Below are 18130 nucleotides of genomic sequence, written 5' to 3' on the forward strand. Positions count from 1 at the left end.
AAATTATATCAGTTTATAAATTTACTTTTATGTAACTCTTTTGTGACTAAAGTATTACTTTTGTGACTAAACTATAACCTTTTGCATGCAAGTTCATCAACTTTGTACAGAGTACCTAAAGTTTACTGTTTTTAAGAAAAATTAATTAGATTGTATGCTCCTTTTGACATGTTTGGACTTTGGAGAATGAAATGACTCCACTGAGTCTTATAGTTGAAATTAATAAATATTATAAAGGAGCTCGTAGGTCTGAATTGATAAAAGTAATAGTTGTGGGGGCACGAGAAGAAATAAATTTGAAAGTGACAGAATTAAGTCTGAAATATTTAATGAGAAATGCTAGTGAGGCTCTCAATTACAATGTGTTTTTATTTATTTATTTATTTAATAATTATAAAAATAATTTTTAATAATGATGTAAATTCTTTTTTAATTATTTAAAAATATTAAAAAATGCATTAAAAAAAATACAGTGTCGGGCACCAATGTCTGGCTGTATATATATATATATAGCCCACTCATATTTAATTGGTGTCAAATTGCCCCAATGAAGGCGGCCGATCAACGTGGAAGTCGATATCCAGGGGTCCGCCGGAGAAATGACGTGGCAGGCAAGTTGACAACGTGGGCACCTCTTAAATCACGCGGCTGTTTGCGCTCTGCCCAGCAAGATAACATTTACACGACAACCATGTCGGCAGTGTGCAATTTTTTTTTTTTCATTTTTTAATAATATAAATTATATTATTAACCCTTTAAATTGGTTTTCCAACACGTTAAATCATGTGAAAACTGATGAGATATATATATATATATATATCAAAATAATTAATATTTTTTTCCTCCATTTTCTTAATTTATGTTATAAATCAAAATTATTAGTATTTTTTTAATTAAAAAAAATTAGTTATAAGTACAATTACATACTAATATGTATATCAATTTAATGTGATTGGTCAAAAATAAATTTTATTGAAAATAATGTTAATTTAAATTTTAAATAAAAAGTAATCAATATTGATATATAAATTAGTACACGACTTTATTTGTACGTAATAAAACTCTTCTTAATTTGCATGCATGCGTTCGTTGATTAGCTAACGATTTCAATATATTAAAAAATTAAATAAAAACTCGAGCGAAAATCTAAAATAAATAACATGCAAATGCTCAAGCGTAATATATACAAGATATATATATTATGTAGAGCACTCTGTACTTTGTGACTTTTTAATAAAGTAGTGCGAAAAGGATGTGGGGGCGTAGTGCATGTCATGATTTACTAATCATGCAACCAAAAATTGGCTGTGTTTTTGCATTATTTCTAGCATACAAAATATATAATATAAAGTCTACTTCAAAGTTTTGAAGATTATGAGAATTTTAATATTGGCGTAAGGGTAATGAAGCTGCCCACTTGCTTGCAGCTCGTCATGCTCGATTGGTTGAAGTGACATCAATGTTCAGACTTTATAATATATATAGCTAGAGTACCCGTGGAAATTGGATTGGAATTGAATCTTGATATTATATTGTGTTTGGACTCTTTTATATTTGATTTATTTCAATTGAATGAATTCTGTTTTTTTTATAAATAATATAATAGTGGCATGCATGTGTGATCATGCTACAAGAAAAATAGATTTTTGTGACTATTATTTTGTAACTAAGAGGACTATTTTTGACGAAATTGAGTACATTTTCATCAGAAATAATTCTTTTTTTTTTTGAAATAGACTTCAATTCAAATTCATGAATGAAGAAAGTTACAGCTGTGACCAATAAGTCCGGGTACCAACCCTGATTACAAGCCAACTACTTATCTGTTATAAGCTCCCCCACACACAACTTTCATTGTGTCGGACACTGTCTAAAAACTTTAAAAAATTCTCCAATGACACAGCCCTTGTGAGATGCGAGACTTTGTATAAACAGAGTTGTCCATCTCGGCTTGTCTGTGAGACATCAACCCATATCACTCCCACCCTTCAAAAGAGGAGGGAAATTTCCACCCTCATCCTCCAAATGAGGATAGGGACTCACTACCCTACTCCTCCAAAAAAGGAAAGGGACTCACTACCCTACTCCTCAAAAGAGGAAAGGGAATTGCCTATCAGAAATAATTCTTTTGGTTGCAAAATATTGATCACAAAAATCCATTTTTCTTGTAGTGATATATCAATACTTTGGAAATACTGTTTTGAAACAATGTTTCATACTTTATTTATCACTAATCATGGTGAGTAGTGTATGTGTATTAGAGAGAATACACTTTTTACTTTGCATACTAAACATCTTCATTCAATTTACAGATCTCCAAAGTACTCCAGCTACCAAAAGTTTTGATTTACACCTAAAATTACATATTTTTTTCATTTAATTTATACAATTAGTATGTAATTGCCTAATTTTTTTTTGCATTTATCCAATGAGTGGGGAGTTTGGAGAAAATGCTGATGATCAATCGATCAAAAGGTCTGCATTTTTAGTCTACAAAGTTAACATGAAACGAACGTTGTTTGTAATTAATTAAGCAATATGGTATATATAGTGCAAAATTAAGCAGCTAGCTAGGATCCCTAGCTATCTTCTCCTTCGTATATATATAAGAAGCTGTAAATTGTAAAGGTTTTGAAAATGTAGTCCAGCTTGGGTTTCTTGAAACTAGTTCCATCTGGAGAGATGATTTGCTGCATTTCATGGACATGAACATGATCCTTTTTTCTTGATCTTGAAAACATGCGTAAAACGACCAAAGAATTTGACTTCTGGCCCGATCAAACATTTAAAATATTATGTTCGAATGAGTCCAAGATACCAAAAACTAAAAGTGGGAATGAAGATGAACTTTCGGCCGACAAAGAGACATTATTTTGGACTTACCATAATAGATCGTTCCTTTTCTTCCAAAAACAATTATTAAACAATTAGGAACCTAGCCCTCATCTCTTTTCTTCGGGGTTTAATGTTTTGTCACTCTGTGCATGTCTGCTCGCAATCAAACAATATACCCTTAAACTTTGGCTTACTGGCCATTAGATTGGGATCAGTTTCTAAACATGACTGATCATGTCTGCAACCAAAACCTCCAGAAAATGATGGCAGTCCTATACTTCTGGGGTGCATAAACAGTAAAATAATGTGAAGTGTATGAAGATCATATCAGATACAAGCTTAGAAAACATGAGGAGATGCGGCATGGACCCCAAATTAATGGCTATGTTTAGACGTTGCATTCATTTCTAACTTCCATGCATGTGAAAGAATGTACAAATATTATAAATTATAAATCCACGACAAAGGTACTACAGATCACGTACAAATTGCTAGACAGACCTTCCTAATTAAAACCATGGGCAGTACTACTGCATCCCACATGATAACCTGTTTCAGTGTTTGGGACTTTTGTAACAGATGTTTTCTCTCAAGATCGATTTATTTGGGCGTTCGGCACATTTCTTAAAAGCTGCTCCTCAGGATGCTGAATTTATGACCATTAATGTCATGAGATCGATGATAGGCGTGTGTGGTTGTCTGTGGGACTGTCGCTTAATATATATATATACCATATAAAAGAGAGAGAATAGATTGTATACCCTTCATCCATTAGATCTTTTGTAGTTTTTCATAGCCATAAAAGATCATATTCTATACACTTCGTAAGATTTTGTCACTTCATATTTTATTTTATTTATTTATTTTATTAATACCATATCAATTTTGATGATTTAAGCGCAGGGTTATTTTTTTTATATAAATTATATATCAGTCTCTTCTGGCTAGTGGCTGATCACTTGGACCATGCATGGACTAACCTGATAAAATAAAAATTAAAAAAAAAAAGATTTTTGATGTATGGGCCATTGGAGCAGGAGAATAGACATTTCGTGTTCGTGCATGAATGAGTAAATGCTGGGTTGGGTGAGGCGTTAAATGATCAGTTCAGAATTCAGATGGATGTCCATTCAATGCCCCCTCAATTTCAAGGCGAAGACGCGACCAATATTAATTTTGGAATCATGGCTTTTTTCCCCGTTAAGGGAAGTGTTCTTTCTTTTCTTTTTTATTAAGAACAAAAACTGAAACACTAACAGTAGCAATTAGAAGTATTAACGGTCAATCATAGATGTAAAATATTGAATTAAAGTGTCTTTTAGAAGTGAAGGCTCAGAACATGAGAAGCCAACTAATCACGTACAAACTCACTTAAAGCTGTCTGATAGGGAAGATCAGAACTGCAACAGACAGAAAATGTGACTTTTTTCTCCTAATCATGGGGGGAAGCGTAGGTCTGGATCATGGCAATCAACAAGTAATATTCATTAAAATCATTCAAAACTTATACGGGACATATTATCACATGCGAAAAACATCTGCATGCAGTAACCAAGCCTGATCGTGTTCGATCCATAAACTAGCTTAGAAAAAAATTACCTCACTGTAAGGAGGATGGTATGAACTGCACAGGTCCTACGTACGACAGGGATTCGTGTTTTAATATTATTTTAATTTCAATTCGCAGTCTTCGACTGTCATGACTAGGATCCTACATATATAATTGTTTGGAAGAAAACTTCTTGTCCTGAGATGTTACAAACGATATTAGAGACAATGAAGTACTTCACTTATTTAATTAAATGGGTTAGACCTGATGTCAACCCCAACTCACAATTTTGTATTGGATTTGAGTTAATTAGATTCGTGGGTCATATCAACAATTCTAAGTCTTCTATAGTACCCCACAAATTAAGCCTCACAACATGAACAAGCTGCTGCTAATTGTCAACAAGATTAGGAACCGGCCAGCCAGCAGCCTGTTCACACAAACAGAAACAAAAACTGAGCCATGCATTGAATTTCTTGTGGACTTGTCCAGCAGAAACAATTGACCATGTGTTTTCCTTCTCTTGTGTTAGTTTACCAACAATCTTGATATACATATTGGTCCCGGCCTCATAATATTACAAGTGTAACTTGCCCTCTGATCTTCTCATACCTATTTGCATGATGTGCTACATGAACCCTCAGATGTTTACTGGTACACTGGCACATGGGAGCATGTGGGTACAGACTAACCTAGATAATCCACCATGTACCAGTCCATCATTAATGACACGAGAACTGTTGGCCTGTCTTAAGGGGTCGATGTACTTCGGATCATCGATATATGCATGTGTCGGCCAAACATGGTTGGATCGATTTATATACCGACCATAAATCAGCAAAAGATGATATATAAGATAAGATGATCAGTACTGCTTTTACTAGCTAGGGTTCATTTGTTTTCGCATCATGGATTTCTTTTAAGTTGTGTTTGATAAGTTCACTATTATTTACATACGCAAAGCTCACTATTATTCAATACAACTTATTTATTACTATTTACAAATCATCATCTCAGTATCTAAACGTACGTAGCCTTAATAGGCCGGATCGGTAAATCATGATCTCCTTCATTTCAGGTTCTGCTACACGCAGTACTACTTCACTGATCTCTTTGATAATTAGTACTGCATTGGGTCCATGTGTTGGTAGAAAAGCTTGATGAATGTAATTATCTAAACATTAAATACTGAGAATATATGCATGCATGCATGCATCTGAATAATATATATTACTTTTCTTCATGACTGGCCTGCCTGCATGCATCTCGGTTGAGGAAGATTAATTATTAGTTTAATGAAAAGCTTATGATCTTTCTGGCCCGCCCCTAATCATAATTTCGAAGTGTTGATCAGCATTGTGTACATTTAGTAATATCGGTGGCGCGCGATGTCAAAGAGGGAGTAGTACTTTCGAATTAGGTCAGGACAATGACTCGCATATAAAGAAATACCCGACAATTTTCGACAAGAGCCTCTTTTGAATGACAAGGCTTACTCTAGTAGGGTTGCAAACAACGATTGATGGCCGGGTCAACTCAAAGTCTTCGACTCTTCGATCATTATTTCATTTTTGTAGTTTAGCTATGTGTGTGTTTGTGTGTATGTATGCATGAAAATTCTGATTGATGTCAATTCTATTAAATTTGGTCATTCTTCCAAAAAGAAAAAGAAAAAATGGAGAACGAGTAAAGACTCGTGAAAATTTACTAATAATCAGAGTAGACCAAGTTGAAATTCACAACTCTCTAGGTAGTGTCTAGAAATGTTGTGGTGCTCTTCATGAGATTTCAATGGAAAGCAAATCTACTGAACAGTTGAAGTTTTTGATGGCTGATCCTAGTTATTAACTGTACAGTCTGTTATTACCGATTTGACAGAAGATCCCAAAACATGAGAAAAAGAATGGTAGTTTTGAATGAAGTGAAGAATAATTTCTGTGTAGCTAAATGTAAAACATGATAAGAATGGCCTTAGCTTCAATCTGAAAAAAAAAAAAAAAAAAAAAAAAAAAAAAACTGAAAAATCAATAGAGAAAAAGAGAAAAAAGAAAGTAATTAAATGAGATCCGAATTGAATAAATTTCCTTGATACTGTGCAGGCCTTTTTTGGGCTAGTTCTGGCCCAGTACAAGCCGGTTTTCATGGGGAATACAACAGGTCTGAATTTAATTGCTGATATTTTTCACCCTTATCGGTGCTAAGTAAGTCCAGCCTGAGCCCATTCGAGCATATGCACCATGAAGCAACGAGATCCTGCATGCACCTGATCTCAACAAGGCCAGGCCAAGCTTCTACTACCTCCAATGCTAATAAGTGTACAGAATGAGACTCAAATAACAAATTGTAGAAGTCCTTTGGCTCTCTCATCTAGAAAAATTAATCTTGGTTCATGACTTGAAAAGTTGGTATCATTAAACTTATAATTTGTAGTTTAGAAGCTTTAATGCTAATGACTAGTGCTGGAGTATTCGTATTCATTCCTACCTGGCATTACACTGTTGCAGCATGAGCAGAATGTTCAAGTTCTAAATCAATCATTGATCGACATCACTCTTCAAGGAAAATTACACCCTTGATCTGCTGAATCTCATCCTATCATAGGCAACTACATTTGGTTTTAGATGTTGAAAAACGCCCATTATCATTATATGTGGTGTTTGAGATTATATTCTGAACTGCAACTGGAGTCACAGCTGGCTTCTTTGCTTATGATGGATCGAGTGGATGTTCTTCGATCAGATCGAATAGTTCATCTCCAATAATAAATCCAAGCATCCTGGCCATGTCACTTGTCTTCAGTCTAGGCTTTGGAATATCATGTCGCTTCAACCAAGAATAGACAATGAAGACTTTCTTCATAATAAACAGTTCCAGTGCCTCAGGATTAAAAACAATACCCATTCTCATGTTCATCTGCCAATATAAAATTTCAAAACTTAGAACATTAAAGAATTATCTAGTCTCCATCTGTCTCTTACTGTTCAATTAATCTTTACCTGGTGAGGGACTAGCATGGCTGCATAACGAGCAAGCTCTCCAGCTCTCCAGTCCAACAAGACAGGCAGCCATGGGTAAGTGGCATCGAGTCTAACAAACCAGAGTCTTATATCAGGAAATTCTGATAATTCTCTGGGATCACGTGGATCTTCTCTTGTATAGTTGATGGCAAAGCCAATTTTACGTTCAAGGAACTCTTGTGGCGCGACTGTAGCAATATCAACAGAAAGGATCATATATATGAAACGATATCTTGTTATATCCAAAAATAGTTAGGTTCTTCACGTAGTGCTTACCGGATAATGGTGAGTTGATTCCTGTTGTGGCTTGAAATGGGGATAAGTCAAGACGGCGAATGATATCATTATCAATAACTATCTCAAATCGGCCTTCACTTGGTGGCATTGGGGGTGACGGTTTTGATGCATCTGCCAATCAAAATCTGTCAAAAATACACGTACTGTTGAAGAAGTTCTACAAACTATGAGAAGGTTGCTTTATGCAGCTTTTGTGCAGTAGTATATTCAACTACAGCCATAACTCTTTTTTAAAGTTGAATTTGAGTACATTCAGCCTCTCCCTTGCACATAAATTTTTAAAGCCGAGATTTAAACATTTATGTGCAAGGGACATTTGCTTGTGAGAAAGTGAGGAAACCTTAGTGGTTCCCAATTACTTAGGGATAAGGGTTATAGTTGATTTGAGTTGAATTGTATCGGTGAGACTGCACTTGCATAAGTCTCATGGTTGCATAAGGTATTTTCGTTTCCTAAATCCAGTTAAGAGCATGTTCCAAGTTCTCCGCTTTTTGCTTTATTTTGGTGGAGGACAGGGGAGTTTCTTTATTCAATATTAAGCTTGGCTATTCTCAACTTCATGCGACAGCTTTAAAGCTGAAGTTTTTATTCAAACACATTAATGTGCCATTCTTCGTACTCATAAATCCTACTGTCTTTTTCAAGATTGAGCTAAAACTATAAGAAAATAGCGGACAGGTTGATAAATAACTGATAATTTACTTCATGTAAGTTTAAGGTGTTACCCTCTTCATCATCATATAAGGAGAGGTCGAAATTCCCAGATGGATTGAAGGAAACTGAGGCCGCCACTTCTCTACGGGGCCGAGTTGAATGTGAAATGTGCAGAAAAGCCATGGGATCTGAGATGGGTTTGCAGGACATCCATGGAGTGGAAGAGGAAATGGTCTGATTTAGTGAAGGAGAGAGTGGAATTATAGGCTTGATCGATATATCCATCGAATGTTTCAAGCTCTGTATCTGTATGTGCGTGTATTTGGTATAGGGTCCGAGATAGTTGATGAAGTTTTGTACGTTTTGCTTAAGTTTTATCTGCATTTTATCGTGGCCTTGTGTTTTCAACGCCATTTATAACCTCATACCCGTTATCCAAAATTGCTCTGTGCCCGACTTGGGGATGGCCCATGTAAAAATCATCAAAGCCTGGGTTATTCTTAATGACAAATATCGACTTCTTGTCTTCGTATCCAAACTTTGCCTTCACAATCCATATGCAAAACTTTCATCTCATCTCCATTAATTCTTCACGATTCATTAAAAACTTCCAAACTCTTCTCATCTGAATAGATTGCTCAAACTCAACTTGGTCACGGGCGTCGCAACATTATCAAAATCGCCTTGTACGTCTAGACCTTGCTACCCACTGTCACCTCTGCCAGTTTTTTGGTGTATTGGCCGACAATAAAAGCCATTCAGGAATTGGTCAAATTTTGATGCTATTTTCATTTTTTTCTAATGGTAAGTAAAAAAATTCATTCGTTGAGAAAAAAAGTGGTTTGGACTTTGAGACACGCCTGCCCACATCCATGATCATCCATTTTGTTTTATTTGAGTTTTTGTACAACCGTTTCCTCATATTACATTTCAAACAGTTTATGCACATGATTTTTGTCGAAAGATGTTATCAAATGATATGATCAGTGTGAGTAGAGTAGGCTTCCATATTCAAGATGTCTTTAATTCAGGTTCATTCATTGTGCTGTTAAAGTTGCCTTTTTGCCCCTTTTTATCTTCATAAATCTTTTTATCTTTCTAAGAAATAATCGGATTCTTTGATGATGTAATATCTGATAAACAAAAACTCAAATATGTATTGTGACCGAGCTCTCCTTCTCCAATTACAGAGCTAAAAAAATGGATAAGAAGAGCGAAAGATCAAAAGGATAAGATGAGCACTTTCAACGACACCTAGACACGCATGAATAAGGTCATGAGGTGCCATACATGTTTTTTGTTTATGGATTTTTCTGTTAATATCGTTATAACAGAAAAATGTTTAATCAAACGGTCATGTGCTGCTTATATTTCCTATATAAAGCAGACTTGGTATTATTGTTAGCCATAGCCAAACTTCAGCTATAATTTTCTAATTAGAGCAAGGAGTACTTCGGAAAATGGAGAAACGGGTGGCGATCATAGGGGCAGGAACCAGCGGCCTGCTCTCGTGCAAGTACATGTTGCAGACGGGTTTTAACCCAACTGTTTTTGAAACTAAAGAGAGCGTAGGAGGATTATGGACTCATACTACAGAGTCAACCAAGCTCCAAAATGCCAAAGAAACCTACCAATTTTCAGATTTTCCTTGGTCTTCTTCAGTGCAAGACGTGTTTCCTACTCATACTCAAGTGCTGAGGTATCTTGAGTCCTATGCTCAACACTTTGGCATCATTCCTTACATTAAGTTCAACTCCAAAGTCATTAACATAGACTACGTTGGAGAGTCCTATGAAGAGATGGAGTCATGGGATCAATGGGGTGGAACCGGAAAGCCTTTTGGCTCTAGAGGGAAATGGCACATTCTCGTACAAGACACTAGATGTTGCTCCACAGAGGTAGTTTTCATTTTATAAATGCTATGTTACTGTAAACTTCAGCACTCTGAACACAAAGGATCTGCTATTCTTCTTTAACCCATCCCACAAACGTCCAATTCATGGAAATTATTTCGTTTTATGTTTTGCAAAGTTAATTTTCATGAAAAAGTAACTTGGCCATATATGCCGGCCTCATTTGACCTATAAAGTGTCATACACTTTTATACTAAAATCATGCTCTTATGTCATAGTCAGTAACGAACTAACCCGAAAATATAGATATTGTTGTCCAGACTTTTTCAACAGATTCAATTCGAACCAAATGCTGATCAATAGGTAAGAAAGAATGCATTTTGAATACATAGATCCTGAGATTATGTTTTATTCTGCCAGGTGTACCAATTTGAGTTTGTGGTTCTTTGTATTGGAAGATTCAGTGGTCTCCCAAATATACCAGAGTTCCCTCCAGATCAAGGTCCAGAAGTCTTCAATGGTAAGGTGATTCATTCCATGGACTACTCTGATATGGACAAGGTGAGTGCAGCAGAACTTATCAGAAGAAAGAGAATTGTAGTTGTTGGTTCATTGAAATCTGCAATTGACATTGCAGCAGAATGCGCAAATGCAAATGGTGAGAAACGTTTATTCAACGATATCCCTTTTTTTATTTTTTGAGTTAAGGATATCAGTTGGAGGAAACTTCATAAAATAAGAACTTCCTAATCATACCTTGAGAATGTGTAGAACTTTTAACTTCCTAGTTAGCTGTCTTTCTTCAGGAGATATCTTTGAGAATATGCCAATGCTTCTCAACCTGTCCTTTTTCATATAAGCGGGAATATCTTACCTTCTTTCGTATAGGAGTTGAGTACCCTTGCACATTGATTCAGAGGACTGCTCACTGGTTTCTCCCCAGTGGCTCTTTGTGGGGAGTAAGCCTTGGCTTCTTGTACTTCACTCGCTTTTCGGAGCTGTTGGTTCATAAGCCTGGTGAAACATTCCCATACAAGTTTTTGGCAACCATACTTTCACCCTTGGTATGCTTTCTTTCATCTTGAATGTTCATGTTTATACAACGATAATATGTATGATGCGGAAGGTTGCATTTTCAGAGATGGGGAGTCTCAAAATTTGCCGAGAGCTATCTTAGATGGAAATCCCCATTAAAGAAATATGGAGTGATACCTAAACAGAGCTTTCTTCAAGATTTCGCCTCTTGTCGGATTGGAATGCTGCCTGAAAAATTTTATGACAAAGTGGATGAGGGAAGCCTTGTCTTAAAGAAATCAGAAAGCTTTAGCTTCTATAAAGAAGGTTTGATCATTAATGGAGAAGAACCTCGGCAGCTAAAAGCAGATCTTGTAATTCTAGCCACAGGATACAAGGGTGACCAAAAGCTTAAAAACATGTTTAAATCTCAAACCTTCCAAAAGTACATTGTTGGTTCAGCAATATCAATAGTTCCTCTCTATAGGTCTGTCAGCTTATCAATGTCTTTTAGTTCTAATTTTGGAGCTTTGTGTCTTGTTGATGCTCCTTAGTTCTTACGGTATGCTTTCTCAAAATAAACCTGCAGGCAGATTATTCATCCTCGGATTCCACAACTTGCAGTGATAGGATATGCAGAGAGTTACTTCAATTTGTGTACGTCTGAAATTAGATGTCAATGGCTTGCACATTTCCTTGATGGGAATCTCGAGCTGCCTAGAATAAGAGACATGGAGAAGGAAATCATAATGTGGGAAAATCACATTAAGCAATATGATGGGAGATATTTTCGGAACTCGGGTATTGCGAGCTCTAATATTTGGTACAATGATCAGTTGTGCAAAGACATGGGATGTAAGCATAAAAGAAAGAAGGGAATATTTGCAGAGTATTTTCAACCATATGGACCGTTGGATTATGCAGGTCTCCTCAGTAAACAGCAAGAAATGAAGAACGGAAATAAATAAACATGTTTGCTGGCTTGATGATTCTCATCCTCTCATCTTTTTTTATTTTACTTGTATTCAATACCAAACAACTTGCATATATGCTAAGCAAGAATCTTTCTTTTTGCCCTTTAAAATTATGTTCTCCAAACTCAGTCTATTGTTTAGATTAATTACAAATGGTATTTGGGTTTCCTTCTGTTTTAACGCTACTTTGTGAACGTTTATGATCGATACAGAGTATGCAAACCTAAAACAGCCGCCTTAGCCTATACCTCATGGCACTATGGCAGTGAAAATAGATACTGGTTGGGTGCCCATCTACCACACTCCAGGCCTTTTTTATTGGCAATCTCTTTCTTAAAATAAGAACTTCCGAAAATAATTGGAAAAAAGCAATGCCACTCAACTCTATTTTGTCAAGAACACAAAATTTTTGTAACAGCATTAGTGAGCGGAGAGGCAGCCCTTGAAGAGTGTGGCAGAGCAAAAAATTAGTAAGATGCACGAGTTTTTGGGAGTAAATTTTTACACTCGGTTTGTCCCACAACGCCAAACAATACACGGTCAACTTGGAAAATTGTGCTCCTCATTCATCTTAATGAGTAAACAGCAAGAAATGAAGAACAGAAATAAATAAACATGTTTGCAACTTTGCGGGCTTGATGAGTCTCATCCTGTATTTTTTTATTTTACTTGTATTCAATACCAAGCAACTTGCATATATGCTAAGCAAGCATCTTTATTTTTGTCTTTTAAAAATATGTTCTCCGAACTCAGTCAATTGTTTAGATTAATTACAAATGGTATTTGGGTTTCCTTCGGTTTTAGGGCTACTTTGTGAACGTTTATGATTGATACAGAGTATGCAAACTTAAAAGAGAAATACTTAAAATAGCCGTCTTAGCCTATGTCTCATTGCAGTGAAAATAGATAGTGGTGGATGCCCATCTACCACACTCCAGACCTTTTTTTTTTTTCAATCTCTTTCTTAAAATAAGAACTTGGAAAATAGCAATGCCACTCTACTCTATTTTGTCAGCGAAACAAATTATTAAGTGGCTCTACCAGTTAAATACGGCCATTCAAAACGTGTGAGTGGAGAGGCAGCCCTCGAAGAATGTGTGGCAGAGCAAAGAAGTAAGATGTAAGTGTTTTGGGGAGTTCCTTTGTACACTTGGTTTGTCCCACAACGCCAAACAATACACGGTCAACTTGGCTCTGATCATTTGACAATACCACTGCAAAAAAAAGAACACTCTGAAAACCGAGTGTCGGAGCTCATGGCCATGGCTTCCTCCTCGTCCCTTCACTACCCTCTTCGCCAAAGTTCATTCCCGAATTGCCCGTACCTTCCTAACAATGCCCGATTCCGTCCCCCCCTCCGCTTCCCCTCTTCCACCATACGTGCGAGTTCCGCAGTTGCTCTAGAACAGGTAATCTCTTTAGTTGTTCCAAAATTTTCCATTTTATTTCTCCTATTATATAATCTCTTATGTTAGTGTTTTTTTATCCATATCAGTGGTAACCAAGACTGATTTATATAATATATTCTGTTGAATTAAGGGAAGATTCTGTTTGATTGGCAAGGTTTTTCTCTTTTCCTTAAAAGATAACGAACAGCACCTTGAAAAAGATTATTCATTTTTTTTCAAAGAGGTTTGGGATGCTTATTTATTCTTTGTTTGATTAACTTCTAAAGTTAGAACCCAAGAAGATTATCGCATTCTGCTCCATCAATTCGATAAGGACCGTGTAAATATCTTGGGCTTCAAAAATGCCGACATTCTTGTACTAATCTAACGTGGCTAGAATATTTTGGTTCCTGTGACTTGAAAAGTGACATAATTTGATTCAATATCGGGGAAAGGGGCTTATGCTTGATCAACAAAGATGTTGCCTCTCCATTATGCCACTGAAAGATGTTTGTCATTGTTAATGTTGAGTGTCTTTTAATGCAATGATATTTTTACCGATCAAAAAAAATGTTGAGTGGCTTTGCTTCTTTTCACATGGGGAAGAATTTTGCTTACTATGTTGTTTGAAGAAATTAAACGCATATAAAGAAACGATCCAAGTTTGATGTCTAGGTCCTTAGGGGTGTGAATTTTTTTTAGCAATTTAATGCTTCCCATGCTTTGTCTCCCCTTGTGTCTAAAATGGTACACAAGCTCTCGTATATAAAAGCATGCATCTTATATTGAAAAGGTGCAGAAGAACGTTGAGAAGGAAAATATGCAGAGGAGAGATAATTGTTCTCTTGGTATGTTCTCCATCATGAGACTTTGAGTTTGAGTGATTTTTTCCCACTCTCTTATAATCCATCTTTGTGATTAGTGAATTTCTTCACGATTGTCTCCGGCAGCATCTTTAAACCGAACCACTTAAATTTTGGTATCTTGTGTGATTGCTGAAATTTATTCTTGTATTTTCTACTTCTTGGCGATCCTAAAATCTCCATTTGTCACAACAGTTAACATGGCACTTATTCTTAGTCATGGTGTTAAGCCAAATGTAGGGAAGAAGGGTTTTCTTGGGAAACAGAGATATAGTTGACTCGGTATCATGAATGAGATGTTTGTTTTTAATTATCTCATTACCTTTCTCAATAGTGTATAGAAACTAATAAAAGAATGTGCTTTCAGGATTTGGCCACACAACATAATCAGAAATTGGAAGTAGAATTGTTTGCATGCCCAGTATGTTATCAACCACTGATAAGAAAGGGCCCTCCAGGTATTAACTTGTAAGTTACAATATATAATGATACATGCAGGTGCATATACTTCGTTTCGTTTTTCTGGTTGATTCTATTAGCTGGTTACCATTTGACTTTTCTTTTGGCCTGCAAGTTTGACTTGACACCTTCGAAACCTGCAGGCCAGCAATTTACCGGTCTGGTTTCAAGTGTAAAGGATGCAATAAGTCATACTCCAGCAAAGACATCTATCTGGATCTCACAGTTACTGCCGGCTCAAGAGACTACACTGAAGTCAAACCAGCTAGGACAGAGCTATTTCGGTATACCGAAATTTCTTTTTTTACCGGATACTTTCATGCTAATTATAAAGTTGATTCTCATCTATACGTTTAGATGTATTCATGATAAATAGAAGCCTAGTGTTGATGCTTGATACCCTCCTCTAGACACTTCTACAAATCTTGTTCTTTTAAAGAGAGAGTATCTTGTACTGGTTATTTTCTTGCTGCATTTGGTCCATTTTTTAACCAATGGGAAACCATGCATTGCATATGAGATCTTGGATATCGTAAGATGTTAGCTGTTTGGATACAGCTTACTTTTTTGGTGCTTGCACCTTTGTAGGAGTCCGCTTGTTTCATTCTTGTATGAAAGAGGCTGGCGTCAGAATTTTAACAGAAGCGGGTTCCCTGGGCCAGATGAAGAGGTATGGCTTTCCTGGATTTTTGTGTGGTTCAAATGCACTAATATTTGCAAAATGCTTTGTGAGGGTGATTCTGTAAGAATGATCCTGCAGCGGAAGCATCTTTATTGTGTGTTGGTTTGTGGAGTCTCACTATGATCTTGGAGATAATCTATTTTTGAATTGTATCTTCATCTAATGGGATTAATTAATCTCAAGCTACTTCTATCCTTGTGCTTCATTGTTTTACTAGGGATTAAATTACACTTTATATTTTGTAAAATACTTCTTATTCATGTCCAATGCAGTTCCAAATGGCTCAGGCGTACTTTAAATCTGCTGAAGGTGGTCTTCTGGTAGATGTTAGCTGTGGAAGTGGTTTGTTTTCCAGAAAGTTTGCCGAAGCTGGGACCTATTCTGGAGTTATAGCACTTGATTTTTCTGAAAATATGCTTCGCCAGTGTTATGATTTCATTAAGAGTGATGGCACTCTTTTAACTACGTAAGTTTAAATAATCCTTTAATAGACTATCAATTTATAGCTTCTGTGACGTGAAATCTTTCATTATTGATGTTTTTTCCTTTCTATGATTTCTATAAGAGAACTTACTACTATTCTTATACACACTTGCATTGGATAATGTGCAGTAATCTTGCTCTTGTAAGGGCAGATGTTTCTAGGCTTCCCTTTTCATCAGGTTCAGTTGATGCTGTTCATGCTGGCGCAGCCTTGCATTGCTGGCCATCTCCTTCCAATGCTGTAAGTATTATTTCGTTCTCTGGTTTTATTCTGTAAGTTTATCAGTGGCTAAGGATTTTTCGGAATAACTACCTAGTATGTGTGGAATGGGATGACTACAAGTGTCTAGAGGACAGTTGTCTGCAAAGAGCCTGGATGCATTGTCAGGAAAAAAAAAAAAAAAAAACTCATGATGATTCCTGTCCACTATCCATGGAAATACCAGGAGAAATTCATCTTGTGGATTGTACTCTTTGCTTTGTGTACATGGATGCGTCACTAATTCAAAAACACTCGTTGAACTGATGAGATTCCAAACTTGTCAGGTTGCTGAAATCACTCGTATATTGCGAAGTGGAGGAGTCTTTGTAGGAACCACATTTTTGCGGTACAACTCATCTACTCCTTGGATATTACGTTCTTTGAGGGAGGTAATACTTGTGCAATCTTTTCTAAGTCCAATCGATTGTAGATATAAATGCTATGGTCAATTTAATATATTTTTATAAAATGTGCTAGCCCATTGTCATGGTGAATTTTCTAATTGGTTGCAACCCATTAAATGGGTTGTTTTAATATATTTCCTCCCCTAAACCTTCATGTTTTCAATTTCTACCCAAAACCACCAAGCTGCAGTTTTCACACCATAACTACCACTTTTTTTTTTTTGGAAATTTGCGGTTGAAATCCAATATTAATTGTCAGATCTAAACTGGGATTGCATTTAAAAAAAAAAAAAAGAGTCAAGTATGGGGTTCAAATCGACAAACTTGTAGCTTGGGTTGCAACTTGATAAAATGCGGGTCCAAGATGTATCTTTCCCTACAAATGTTAGGTTACTTGTACAATTTGACCAGTTGAAAGGCAGCTGTAATGTTGCAAATCATTATCTAGTTTTGGAAGCATTAGCATTTAGAGAGCTTCGCTCCCATTCATCAAATATTATTTTCTCGCTTATGATGTAAGATAAACGTCTATTCCTTCAAATCAATTCAAGTGCTTGTGCTGTTTATTCCAAACTAGTCCACGGTATATCATTACAGTTAAGAAATCCAATTCACTTTCTGGGATCTGACCTTTATTCACCTATCAAATGATCATCTCAATCGAACTTGTTCTTGATTGTTGTCCCATGAAGTACATTAGACTGTACCCACTTATATGAATTTTCATTTTTATTGTCACATTCCCCGATTCATCTTCCTTAGAATTGCCTACAAGATCCAAAAGTTAGCTTTTTGGTCAGAGATTATGACCCTTTTTGCGTGGTGTCTGTCTGATGTAGTGTCTGTGGGCGATCTATCAGAAACCTGGTCATTGGTCATAGGATCTTAGGTTCTTTGGATGGGTGTTTTAATTGACTCTTATATCCCATCGAGATTCATGACTGACTCTTACAGCATTTTATTTGTGGGCAGAGGTTTCTGCAGAACTATAACTACTTGACGGAGGAAGAGATCAAGGACCTGTGCACATCATGTGGTCTTACAAACTACTCAAGCAAAGTTCAACAATCTTTCATCATGTTTTCTGCTCAGAAGCCTCAAAACTAGTTTTGACCATATAAAATTCATTTCTCCGTACCTGACTGTTGATTTATTCTATAATTTAGTTCTTCTGTATAAATATGTAGGCCTCAAAAAAGGTAATTACGCTGGGAGATGTGAAGTAATTTACAGTAGTTCTGTGTCTTATTCTGAAAAAGAGAAAACAACTGTGCAATGTTCTGAGTAGTTCGGACTGACCAAATAACAAGCCATTCTAGTGGTAGATTGTGTTGATTAGGGTGTAAAAAAGTGATGAACCTGAGGTGATGATCAGAGTTGATAGACCGGTATACAC

At 36.2% G+C, this 18130-nt stretch overlaps 3 protein-coding genes across 6 annotated transcripts; 2 read left to right on the forward strand and 1 right to left on the reverse strand.

Moving 5' to 3' along the window:
• Positions 1-6774: 6774 nt before the first annotated feature.
• On the reverse strand, positions 6775-8731 carry LOC122297245 (protein CHLORORESPIRATORY REDUCTION 6, chloroplastic). Its single transcript, XM_043107240.1, has 4 exons — positions 8424-8731; positions 7678-7809; positions 7381-7589; positions 6775-7297 (listed from the first exon to the last, which is right to left on the reverse strand). Exons 1-4 carry the CDS (start codon positions 8635-8637, stop codon positions 7091-7093), a joined length of 762 nt encoding a protein of 253 aa, XP_042963174.1. The 5' UTR covers positions 8638-8731; the 3' UTR covers positions 6775-7090.
• A 102-nt stretch (positions 8732-8833) lies between these two features.
• LOC122297244 (probable flavin-containing monooxygenase 1) lies at positions 8834-12373 on the forward strand. 2 transcript variants are annotated; one of them, XM_043107238.1, is made up of 7 exons: positions 8834-9156; positions 9543-9633; positions 9740-10250; positions 10626-10863; positions 11094-11269; positions 11345-11706; positions 11809-12373. In XM_043107238.1, the coding sequence occupies exons 3-7, from the start codon at positions 9813-9815 to the stop codon at positions 12185-12187; spliced, it is 1593 nt and encodes a 530-aa protein (XP_042963172.1). In that variant the 5' UTR covers positions 8834-9156; positions 9543-9633; positions 9740-9812; the 3' UTR covers positions 12188-12373. The 2 variants fall into 2 exon arrangements, with proteins under 2 accessions (XP_042963172.1, XP_042963173.1); XM_043107239.1 differs by having other exon boundaries at positions 9543-9625.
• Positions 12374-13225: 852 nt separating this feature from the next.
• On the forward strand, positions 13226-17982 carry LOC122297369 (uncharacterized methyltransferase At2g41040, chloroplastic-like). Of its 3 annotated transcripts, none has more exons than XM_043107407.1 (8): positions 13226-13602; positions 14812-14912; positions 15047-15187; positions 15492-15573; positions 15858-16051; positions 16198-16309; positions 16615-16676; positions 17709-17982. In XM_043107407.1, the coding sequence occupies exons 1-8, from the start codon at positions 13450-13452 to the stop codon at positions 17839-17841; spliced, it is 978 nt and encodes a 325-aa protein (XP_042963341.1). In that variant the 5' UTR covers positions 13226-13449; the 3' UTR covers positions 17842-17982. The 3 variants fall into 3 exon arrangements, with proteins under 3 accessions (XP_042963341.1, XP_042963340.1, XP_042963339.1); XM_043107406.1 differs by having other exon boundaries at positions 13230-13602; positions 16615-16719; positions 17719-17982; XM_043107405.1 differs by having other exon boundaries at positions 13232-13602; positions 16615-16719; positions 17707-17982.
• The last annotated feature ends 148 nt before the right edge of the window (positions 17983-18130 follow it).

This window comes from Carya illinoinensis, chromosome 15 (genome assembly GCF_018687715.1).
Source record: "Carya illinoinensis cultivar Pawnee chromosome 15, C.illinoinensisPawnee_v1, whole genome shotgun sequence".
In the NCBI taxonomy this organism is placed as follows: Eukaryota; Viridiplantae; Streptophyta; class Magnoliopsida; order Fagales; family Juglandaceae; genus Carya; species Carya illinoinensis.